The 12,552-nt window shown below is 45.2% G+C and overlaps 1 protein-coding gene across 4 annotated transcripts in view; it reads left to right on the top strand.

The window, feature by feature from the left end:
• LOC126536989 (PHD finger protein 12) overlaps positions 1-12,552 on the top strand; it is a 199,353-nt gene that overhangs the window by 102,769 nt on the left and 84,032 nt on the right. For all 4 annotated transcript variants that reach the window (XM_055073153.2, XM_055073156.2, XM_050184074.3 and 1 more), the window contains one exon: positions 11,737-11,779. In XM_055073153.2, coding sequence (XP_054929128.1) covers positions 11,737-11,779 — 43 coding nt within the window. The remainder of the gene's footprint in view (positions 1-11,736; positions 11,780-12,552) is intronic.

Raw genomic sequence — 12,552 nt, 5'->3', positions numbered from 1 at the left:
CTTTGTGGCTGCAGGAGTATTCCTGTGCATCATCATCATCACCATCATCATCATCATCATCATCATCCGCCTGGTTATGCCCACTGCAGGGCAGAGGCCTCTCCCATACTTCTCCAACTAGCCCGGTCATGTACTTCCTATTCAATGTTCTACAAATCAGGGCGCCAGCACACTGATGCCAACTGCTTGTCCCGTTACCCCGTAGACATGCCCAACATCAATGACATGGATGCTTCCGCCTGCATTGTCCCCATCTTTCAACTTTTGGACATGGCCAGCAAGCAACGCCGTGGTGCCACTTTGTGGACCCTCATTGAGCCAGTTGAATCTGCGCCTGCTGACCCCTCCTTACGGTGGTTCGTCCTCCTGAAGGGCATTTTGTACTGCCGCAATTTTCCTGTTGACGGTCTTTCCCTTTGCTGTCAGCCCTCGACACCTTCGCTCAGCCATTCTCCATGAAGCTTATGACACATGAATTGCAGTCCATCTTGGTGTCACTTACACCTACGACCGTGTCCGCCGTCACTTCTTCTGGCCCGGCCTTGATCGCTCTGTACAGCGATGATACATTGTGGCGTGTGAGCCCTGTCAGCATCGAAAAAAATCATTGATGCTTCTTGCCAGGTATCTTCAACCCCTCGACGCTGCAATTGAGCCATTCTTCCAAGCAGGCTTCTCAGTCCTTTTCCCAAGTCCAAGTCGGGCAACAGGTGAATAGCTGTGGCTACGGATTACGCTATGCGCTACGCCATAGCCCAAGCGCTTCCGACCAGCTGCGCAAGTGACGTCGTGGATTTCCTTCTCCACGACGTTGTTTTAGTGCATGGTGCCCCATGACAGCTGCTCACGAACTGTGGTCATACCTTCCTTTCCCAAGTAATTGCTGACATTTTGCAGTCTTGCTCTACCAAGCACAAGCTCCCTACGTCCTACCATCCTCAGACCAATGGCCTGACTGAGCGATTGAACCAGACCATCATGAACATGCTATGTTTCGCCGGACCACCGTGACTGAGACATTGCACTACTGTATTTTCCGGTGTATAAGTCACATTTTTTTTTCTAAAATTTTCGTCAGTGCGTCTTATCCACCGGTGCGACTTATGTATGGAATATATCCGGTTCGTGGTGGTCGTGCGTGGTTCACACTTTAAATGGGGCCTCTGTGCTGGGCGATGTCCGCACAAGTTAAGAGACACAGCTCTATGGTCTAAATGAATCCGAAGCCCACCACTATGGCGTCCCTCATAGCCTATATGTCACTTCAGGATGTGAAACCAAACAATTTGCCCCTTTTCCTACTCAAAAACATGATGATGATGACATGCCACAATCTCGTGCCTTTTGCCATGCACAGTAACTATATTTCAGAAGAAACTTAAAGTAACATCAAATCGACTTGCAAAAACGAAATGCCATTACACCTTCATTGCACTAATCATTGCGGAGTGCTTCACATATGTAGCATCTGTCGTGTCATATTTCTCGCCGCTAACCATGACACCGCCTGCGAGGCGAAAAAGTTACGATGCGAAATTCAAGCTGCGTGCAGTTGCATTTGCACAATAACATGGAAACCGGGCTGCAGGAAGGCAGTTTGAGGTTAGTGAGAAAATTATATGCGACTGGCGCAAAGCCACCACCATGCTCCAGACAATGAAATCGACTAAGAAGGCCAACCCGGCAAGAAAGCACCCTGGCCGGAGCTTGAGGATCTTCTGCGCGCATGGGTACTCAAGCAACGAGCCGAAGGCAGGGGGCTGTCCACAGTGCAGCTCCGTCTCAAGGCAAAGGCCATTGGAACAGAGATGAATACGGTTGGATTTATGGGCGGTTCGTCATGGTGTTTTCGCTTTATGCGGCGTAATAAGTTGGTGATGCGAGCACAGATGACGATGTGCCAGAAGCTTCCCGACGACTTTCAGGAACAACTGGAGAACTTCAGTGCGTTCAGTGTGAAAGAAAAAATTGTGACCAAGGACATGTGCGCGAGCCACATCGTAAACATGGACGAAATCCTGCTTACGTTTTCCCCTTGGGGGGAGCATCACCGAGAAAGAGGAAAAAGCTATAATGTTAACTCTTTGAAGGTTTTTGCCCTACATGTACGGCGGTGGTTTTCTGTCCCGCAAGGTCTTTGCCGTACGGGTACGGTTTCGTCCCTCCGTTTGAAATTTCGTGCCATAATGACGATGCGTGCTCACTGGGAGGTGCTGCCAGCTCTTAGGACTTACAAGAAGCGTTTGAAATTTGTGCTACCTTCTTGGGGAGATAAACAGAACTGATTTCTAGCTTCAGTGCATCGCGTAGACTGCGGCAACACCCCCCTTGTGGTTTCGGTTTCGCTGCGTGATCGCAACGGAGGCGCGCGAAACGTAATTTTTCTCTCTGTCGGCACTCTCTTGCAGGGCGGTGGAAGTTGATTTCTATCTGATTGACGCTGCTCTTAGCTTCTCTATCACCGCCGTTTGCGAGGTATTCTCGGTCTCAGTGGCAACACGCTTTCGCGGTTTCGGTTCCACCGCGTGATCGCAACGGAGGCGCGCGAAACGTGATTTTTCTTTGTCGTCACGCTCTCGTAGGGGCGGCGGAAGTTGATTTCTATCTTGATTGGTGCTGCTCTTAGCTTGTTTATCACCACCGTTCACGAGGTATTCTCGCTCTCTGCGGCAAAGCGCTTACGCGAGAGGGTGCCTCAGACCTCTGCCTAAGGCAGCCGCACGCAGAGAAGATGTCGTGTGCGTCAACACAACTCGTCACTCCAAGAGGAGAACAGACATGCATTTTAGGTGTGTAGACTGCGATAAGGCGCTGTGCGTAGACCCGTGTTTCAAGGAGTACCACACTCTGAAATAATATTGAACATTTTGCAGTTCTGAGTGATGCCGACACCAAAATACTGTTCCTAATTTTTTTTTTACTATTTATTTCCGATTTTATACATTTTGTACATTCAAGATCCGTAATAAAGTAATTTGACCACCGGGGAAAGTTTTTTTCAAAATAATTTGACCCTCAAAGGGTTAAGGACAACTGGCCATGAAAAATCGCACTTCACTGTTGTTCTTGCCTGCTGCATGGACAGCACGAAGCTGCCTCCCATGTTAATTTTCAAGCAGAAGACGCTACCAAAAGACTCCTTTCATCCCACTGTGGTGGTACAGGGCAATGCCAAAGGATGGTTGGATGAAGATATGACGAATCTATGGCTCGATCAATGTTTTTCGCGTTGACCTGACAGATTTTTTCACGTTAAGAAGGGAATGCTTGTGATGGACAGTATATGGGCACACATCACGGATACCATAAAAAATATTAGTGTGAGGCACTGTGTCCCAGGGGTGATATCAGGCGGCATTTGACACTGGACATTTCTGTGGACCGCAGCTTCAGAGCAAAGCTGTGACGCTTCTGGGAGTTGTGGATGTCCAAGGGTGACCACAGTTTTATGAATACAGGACGCATGAGATGTGTGACGTTTGGAGAGGTGGCCAAATGGGTCTCCAACACTTGGCACTCCATTTCTACAAAAACAGTTGTAGCTGGGTTCTCAAAGGCCAGACAGATCCCATTCGCGAGTGGTGACGATGTTGGTGAAGGAGACATCAGTGAATCTGAGGATGACAGTGATGCGCTGGCGCAACTCCCACTTGAAGGTGCTGAATTATTTGTTAGCGACTCGGAGGAAGAAGGCTTCGATGGTTTTGCCTAAACGCCGTCTGTAAGTACGTGCCATCTGTGTGTATCAATAAACCATTTTTGAAAAATTAGTTCTGTCTTGACACCGGTGCATTTTATACACCGGCGTGACTTATCTATGTTTGTTTTTTGTTGTTGTTTTTTCGGAAAAACTGCTGTTTTGAAAGGGGTGCGACTTATACAAAGGTGAGACTTATAGACTGGAAAATACGGTACCCTACGTCACATTTGCTTACAATTCTTCACGCCACGAAAGTGCCGGTTATTTGCTGTTTTACGTGTTTGGTCGCAATCCTGCATTGCCCTTGGACGCTTCGCTTCTCAAGGAGTGAGTATGCCTGCGACGCCATTGCCCATGCTGACCACGCGAGGCAGCTTGCCCATAATCGTCTGTTGGCATCACAAGAAAACGAAAAGTGCATTTAAAATCAGCGGCACCATGATGTACACTTTTCACCAGGTTACCTTCTGCTACTTTGGTCCCCTTCTCGTCGAGTGAAGCTCTCGGAGAAACTCCTTCCTTGCTTCAAGGGCCATTACCGCATCTTATGTAAAGTGACCGATGTCACCTATGGGATCGTCCCCGTCAGCTCTACCATGTCATCTGGCCTCGCCTCACCTGATCTCATTCATGTCGCACGGCTAAAACCTTTAAGCTCTTCCTGACGGTCCTGTTTGATGGACTGGGACGGTGCTTTTTCTGCCGGAGGTCGTGTTACGATGAGGTGAAGAAGAGAACGACAACAGTCCTGAAGATGACGAAAAGTGGTCACAGCCTGGCTGGGCTCTCTTCTGTCTCTACGAACGTTTGCTCTTTGTAAATATATTGCAAATAGTTTTATACGCATAACAATATTATCAGCCCAAGTAATTTGTAGCATGGTCTCTCCTGAGAGGCCGCTGCTATGTTGGTAGCATTTAGCATGGCGCATGCCTCCAGGCTCTTACATTCTAAGGGCTTTGGTGAAGGAAGTAGCACTACTGCTATTGACCCATCTGAGTCTGCCCCCTTTGTAGTACATTTTCACTGTTCATCCTACAAATATAATACCCACATCCCTAAATAATTAGTGTCATTATTTTAGTACCTATGTTTTTTGCCATTTACAGCGACAGTTATTAGGCCCTTTTACACCCATGCCACTTCTAGTGTTTTATTCATGCCTCATAATGCGCTATTCATGTACCATTGGCAAGCCATTATCATAGTCTTGGTGCTCTTTGGCCACATATAGCCCTTGCGCCAATAAACCCCATGAACCATCATCATCATTTGCAAGCGATGCAATATTTGGTAATCCAAAGAAGCGTAGAAAGCTGTTTTATTGAAGCAAGCATTTTTTATTGCGAGAAGCCATGGACCTTCCATGATCTGGGCCATGAGAAATCCTACTTAGAGGAAACAACCCATTTCACAAATTCTATTCCATATAGCATCAGTGTTCTTGGTTGTTCACTTTAGGAGATACAATAACTTTCATGAGATTTCATGCAAAGTGCCAGGAATCCTTTCATCCACAGATGCTGATGTGCTACACTGCTACATGCAAAGTCTTATGAAAGTATCTGCGGTAGTTATCAATCTATCAATCTATCTCAATATGTCTATCAATATATCTGAGGTAGTTAACAACCTACAATGTGGACTCTATGCCATGGAATTATTGATACACCCGGTTTCTTGTGTATTGCTTCTAAGTACGCAGTTGGGCTTCCACACCTGGTAGACTCGTACACAGACAGGTCTATGGCCCAGATCCTGGAAGGTCCATGGCTTTTCGCAATAAAAATGCTTGCTTCAATAAAACAGGTTTCCACGCTCCGTTGGATTGCATCGCCTATGCATCAGACCAGCTTCACAAAACACAGCTTTCTTCGTGATCATATGCAACCCAACCAAGCACTCCTCAACACACCACTGCTTTCTTTTGCTCCTGATGAATTCAGTTCAGCGTTTTAACTCGCACTTCCTGCAACCCAGTAACAAAACCAGGAAAACCAGGCATGGACACCAGAAAGCAGAAAATAGGAACAGCAAGAAAGAGAAATTCTTTTCCTAAGCAAGGTCTTTATTTGTTATGAAATAAATCTTGAACAGAAAAAATGTTTACATTGGCCAACGATTACGATACTTTTTAATGCAAAATTTGAGTGCAGCTCTATACGTGTTTTCATTTTGCGATCTATTGGCTGATGCAGACAGTCTGTCTCGTGTGGCATGTTGCAAACGGAGCGAAGTGTAGCGCGAGTGCCTCGCTAATCGAAAGATCATAAACAGACCTCCCTCCGCTAATCTGGTGCTTTGTTTCCACGCAGACGACATGTGCTACTCTGGCGCTGTCTCGTAGCCATCGTTGCTGCAAAGCCCGTCTTGCACGGCACTAAGCTTTTATTCTCATGCTTTCTCCATACCCTCCTCCTTCGCTTTCTGCCTCATGGTTCCACTGTACCCTGCTTTCCTCCTACTCTCTTCGCTATCACCGTCTTTTATATCTCGCTGCGCTCCACGTTCTTTCACTGTACTCGGTTATGAGGGACAATGCCGACGCTTTCTGCAGGAACGGGTGCCTAAAAGCTGTGCTTTAATATAGTAATTGAAGTGAGAATGAGACATCCACCCAATCGTAGGAAGTGCTACAAAGGAAACCCATACAGGTTTCTCTTTCAAAGAACCCATATGGGTTTCATCATTTTAATTGCTTCTCTCCACCTTGCGGGTTCCCGCAGAGCTATTACGTCAAAATAATAATTGGTAAATTTAGTTTTACGCTACACAGCTTCCAATTCCTTACATTTGCAGACTACATGCAGATGTGCAGTAAAAGAAGTGTGCTTTGGCTTCGTAGCTTTGACTGCACTGCTACAGAATGTTGTCCCTTGGTGTAGGTAAATAACATGAGTTCCTCCTCAAAATATTCGGAGTCGCCGCTGTATTCGGGTATCGCACCATTTGAGTTTGTGTTCTGCTGCATTCATGGGGGATAACTAGGGGTGTGCAAATACCGAATATAGTAGATTTGTAATCAAATCAAGAAAGAAAGCCAAATATCAAATCGAAAATAGCATAGAAAATTTTTCACGAAATATAATTCTTACAAATTTTGGGCAGCAAATCATGGTGCTGCACATGCTTGGGAGTCTCCTAGCTCTACATAACGAATATGTAGCAAGCTATCAATAACTTATGTACATAAAAATCAAGGTATATAGTACGGTATACTTTTATTAAGAGGAACACTAAATTACTGTGGCATCGCTGATTAAAGCTCAGTTCTAGTATATGAAGGTCTGGAAAATGTGTTTTTTATAAATAGAATTTCTGTAGAACAGAATCAAGTTATTTTTTTGTCTTCTTTTCCTCTGAAACTAATGAATAGTGGCAGTCATTTGTACTGAATACCAACCGTTCTCAGTTTAATAGTGAACCTGTGTTTTGTGGCAATCCGTTATTTAGTGCATAAAGAGTATTCCTTCCAGTTTTTCTCCAAAATACAAAGGGTTGTCCCAACTTTACGGCAGCTGGGTTATCGTCTCCCTTTTCTGTCCATAATTTTTGGGCTGCTTTGCCAGTCTACATAAATAAATATGTGACAAGTTCAACATGCACAGCAGAATAACATCTGGAGCATAACTGCTGAAGTTCCACATCTTAGCCTGCTGCGGTGAGCTCTGTTTGCGGGGTGCATTTCCATCGGGTAGTACTTATTATACTACCGGGTGCCGTGAATGTGACCAGCCTCATGTAAGCAGTGATCATTCTCAAAAGTAGGCGCAAGAAAATGCATTTTGTGGTACGTCGATCCTTGAAAACCGCAGTGCGAATTCACTGGAAGCACGCTGTATGCCTTCACCTGCCAGTGCTGTTGTCACTGCTGTTAGCGGCCCTGTTCGCCACCACGCATGTGACGCCGACCGACGACAGGCACCTTGTGGCAGCTGCCCGGTGCCCCGTTGGTCGGCACCACATTGCCCTCACCAATATACAGAAATTCTTCTGTCATGCACCAGATCTACTCCAAAGACCCCAATTATTGTCATCATCATCATCAGCCTGGTTACGCCCACTGCTGGGCAAAGGCCTCTCCCATACTTCTCCAACTGCCCCGGTCTTGTACTAATTGTGGCCATGTTGACCCTCCAAACTTCCTAATCTCATCTGCCCACCTAACGTTCTGTCGCCCCCTGCTACGCTTCCCTTCCCTCGGAATCCAGTCCGTAATCCTTAATGACCATCGGTTATCTTCCCTGCTCATTACATGTCCTGCCCATGCCCATTTCTTTTTCTTGATTTCAACTAAGATGTCATTAACGCGCGTTTGTTCCCTCACCCAATCTGCTCTTTTCTTATCCCTTAATGTTACACCTATCATTCTTCTTTCCATAGCTCGTTGCGACGCTGTGATATTTATTGTGTGATAACCCAAAACCGTGATAACCTGCTCTAAATGTTTGACTGGAATTTCTGTTTGTGATCGGGCATCATACTTTCATGATAAGCAGCAGGCAGAAACAGGAATTATGCTCGAAATAACCTTCTCACGCCTTGATGAGTTCGAATACCAAGAGCTTTTCTCAATTTAAATCTATGGTGCCATGATGAGACAGAAATTCTGCCCAACTTATGTCTTAGATTGAACTATGGGAGCTAGAATTATAATGACTTCACTGTACCTGGTAAACTATAAAAGCAGAACACGGGAGTCTTTTGTGTAGTCTGAATCTATTACTCCAGGACGTAGTGCAGAAGGGAAGGACTAGAGTAAAATTATGATCACTTAGGGTATTTCTTTTAACTGCTCCAGATTTGGAGTGCTCTGCTCAAATAAGCTGCTCCAGATTTAAAATTTGGTGTGGTGCCCATAAATGTCTTTTTTCGCACAACCTGCTCCAAAACCAAGGTTTTTCTGATCCAAAAATTGCTCCAAAAGCTGTCCCAGCTGTCCCACATCTGGGTCCTTCTCTCAGTTCTCCTTGTCTTGAGGCCCAACATGTGTTTGCTGTAACTAAACATCCAGTTTATGTGCTTGTAACCACTTCTTGTTTCCATTGTGCTAATCTGTTATTCTTTCTGGTTTGTGCACCAAGTGGATGTACAGAGTCATCATGATCACCATCAGCCTATTTTATGTCCACAGTAGGACAAAGGCCTCTCCCTGCGATCTCCAATTACCCCTGTCTTGCACCAACCGATTCCAACTAGTGCCTGTGAATTTCCTCATTTCGTCGCTCCACCTAGATGTGCAGAGTAGGTGGTGCCAACCAAATCACTAAATCTTAGAGCGTGAAAGCTGGAGCTTAATGCTACAGTGTTCTCAAGTGTGCTGTGAGGTTCATCTCTCCGCTTCATGCTCTTAGCCACGGAGCAAGAATTTTTTTAGGAGGCAGAACAGCGCTCGCTCTGGCATCCAAATAAACTCACGGTGGAGGGCAAGGCACATGCAGCATGCTCTCTGGTTCGCGGCCACTGCAAAGCCATGCAGGGGCCATGCGCTGCATTTATGCATGAATGGATGCACTCCTTTCTTGCACATCCTTGCTGGCTCCAAGTGCCTTGGAAGATTTACAAAAGAAGTACGTTATTCACAGAGCAGTTCAACACACTTGAGGTGAAATGAACTTCAGTGGCTTGTTTTGAATATCCACGTCAGTGTTACCAGAACTACAGGCACAGTGTCTTGTATCATGGCTTTTGCAGATACCGAAGCTTGCTTCCATAAATGTTTAACCAGTGGTTCAAACACTACAGTCCATATACTCGTCACAAACTTTAAAGATCTTGCTCATCATTGCAAGCATTGTGCATGCCTTCACCTACCAATGTCTTAGCACGCACCTCACATTGCATTCAGTTGGCATTATTATTTTTTTTGTGTGTGAACAAAAGACAAGTAGCTGGCACAGCGTGGAAATATTGACAGCACAGCATCTGGTAACAAAACAGCCCTTTCAGCTTGTCTAGAAGGAGTTCGCCTCTAAGTTTGCCATGCTACTGCCATCTCTCTGTGTTGCTCTTTGAGAACTGTTTCTTGCAAACATAGTTGTGGGATGTCAGCTCTTGATGTTTTCTTGGGATTGCATTTCTCTGGCTTGCAAGCGTACCGTGTCACTATAGGAACCTTCAAGGTTATTACCTTTTCCTTGCGAAATTCGTAGCCACTGCTGCAGTTTGGCACAACACACTTCTGCCCTCTCCTCAGATGGCACGGATGGAATACGCTTACCTTTGTAGTAACGTGAAAAGCATGCCTGCAATGTCTGAAAAACCAGTGTTGCGGCTGCAACGCAGAATGTCGCAAGAACAAGAGATGCAGGAAGCCTGCAAACTGTGACAGTTTGCTCTTCGAAGCGCATCACTTTCTATCTAGCGTATTTACTCAAACTAACATGCACCTTTATTCATAGAAAATGAGTCTGAAAATTGCCTGTGCATTACAATCGAATACAAACTAAAACCGTGGCATTGACAACAGCCTACCACCAGAGCCATCAGATGCAGCGTCACCACAATCACAAAATTTTTACAAAGCACACATTTGCCAAGGTTGCTGTTGGTTAATTTTTTGCTCAACGGCAATCTTGAGTGGTATTCTCGGCCAATAACTTTCGGAGGTACTAACACTTTCACAAGATTTTGAGCGACTCGGCCCCGAATGCAGTGGCGCAATTGGCAGCTAACGTTTCTGGTGTTGTGCCAAGCTCGCTATCTGTGCATGGTACCAGGAATGTTGTTGGCCAACAAGTCCAGTGCCACGTCATGCCAAAGTTATTGCCCAAAAATGATGGCCTTGTGTGGCTGATATTGTGGTGTCGGCAGATGTCATTTGCTCAGGGTAGCCTGTTTCAGGGACAGCACGACATGTAATGTGAGCCGCATTAAGCAGTTACTGGGGCTAAAATGTCCGTCACTTCTGCTTCCTGACATTATTGAATGAAATCTGGAAAATTTGCAATATATGAGGCAATATCGAAATCTTCCTGTGTCATACGCATAGAAGGAACAGTTTGTTTATAAACCCTGGACAGGAATTTAATGAAATTGAGGCACATTGAAGTTAAATCTCAGCCAGACCAGTACTTTCTTTGACTCTGAAGGTAATATGCTGTCTTCATTTCAATGACAAGGTCCTAGGTTTGTACAGCATCCTAACTGTGGGCCATTTGCAGCTTGGAGCCCTTTATCTTTTTCGTGGTTCAGCATCCCAAGAAAGAAATCCAATTGGGGAATCATAAAAAAGGCATCTGTTTCAGCAGTGGATTAAAGTTGGGATTTTCCATTTCGAGTGGAGTAACTTATATGGTGACTTTCTCACAGGCTGTTTCACCATTCAGGAGTGTCGTCATACCCTGACAGTCAAACAGCTTGTGATTTTTTTGGCTGTAGTCTAGGTGCTAAGTCAGGTGAACAGCTTTCAGCGTACTATCAGGACATGTGCGCTGCTTGCACTGACATCTTTGCTGGCAAAGCTGAGTATTAGCAAATAGGAGGACACGTTCTGCACATTGCCACATGTTCATTGTTTACATTTTCCCGGTGACTGCCTTAGCCAGTGGTCACTGTTATCGCTTTATCACCCTTGCATAAGGTGCACTTACACTATCCAAGCTTAACAAATGTTGACACCAATTCGATAGCCAGGCAGGCATATCTAATCACATTGCATGCACGACATGAATGGTGTTGTACAACCTAGAGTCTGCATGGGCACCAGCGATTGGTCTGGGATACACATGTCAATGAGCTTTGTGGGTGGGTAGATTCAGCAACTGCTGACTGTGCTCCTTGCTATTGTTGATGTTCAAATGAAGGATTGCATCACTTCCTGTGCACAAGTTCCCCAATTAAATAGTTATATTCTTCATTTACTCTTCACTGTACTGTGAATCGGATGCACACCTGGCTTGACCACATGGGTTTATTCTGCCTATCAATTGTGAGGCTGCTCTTAATGTTTGATGCTGTAATCATGAGCTCTGGGATCACAGTACACGGGTATTTTTTTTATGCAAAGTATTGTAAAAGGAAATCTTGGTGCGCAGGGCTTGGCCATGGATGCACAAGAGGAGGAGAAAGGCCCTGAAGGTAGGTTGGGGGTAATCATCCTTGCTACTCTTTATTGATGTCAGTGACCTGCATGAAAGTGGAATGAGGAAATGCACAGTACCTAATTCACTGAATGAAACTGTAGCCATTGACAGTGTCTTTGGGAGCCTTCAGGCCACCTGGATTTGGCAGGTCAGTCTCTGGGGTTTACGGAAATGTCGTTCTGGCAAGGCCAACATGACATTTTGAGCCGTTTACTCATCACAAGTGAATGAAAGACTTGCTTTTTCTGCAAATACTAGGGGTGTGCGAATATTCGAAACTTTTAAATAATGAATCGAATGCAGTCTACTCTCATTACAACGCACCCTAACAAAATATGTCTGTAATATCCGAAACGCCTCACTTCTGATTTGGTCACAATGTGTAACAACTTTAATGCAAAGAGTAAGTGACCAGCATCAACAGGTCAACATGGCCACAATTAGTACATGACCGGGGCAGTTGGAGAAGTATGGGAGAGGCCTTTGCCCTGCAGTGGGCGTAACCAGGCTGATGATGATGATGATGATGATGATGATGATGATCCAAATTAAGAAACATACAAACAAAAAATTTAACAGTTTTGCTCAAAAGGCAAACTCATTGCCATCAGTTGTGATAGCAAATTAGTAGACAATTATGCGAAGTAGGGATAGTAATGTTATCCACTGTATGAAGTTGTAAACATTCACTTGCCAACTAAGTTAGCAAGCACAGTGTCTCGCATGCACACGTAAACATGAACAGATCTCGCTCGATGACCGCAGAAA

This window comes from Dermacentor andersoni, chromosome 3 (genome assembly GCF_023375885.2).
Source record: "Dermacentor andersoni chromosome 3, qqDerAnde1_hic_scaffold, whole genome shotgun sequence".
Classification (NCBI taxonomy): Eukaryota; Metazoa; Arthropoda; class Arachnida; order Ixodida; family Ixodidae; genus Dermacentor; species Dermacentor andersoni.
Note: the sequence above shows the minus strand (reverse complement) of the source record. Positions and strands in the feature narration are given on the sequence as shown.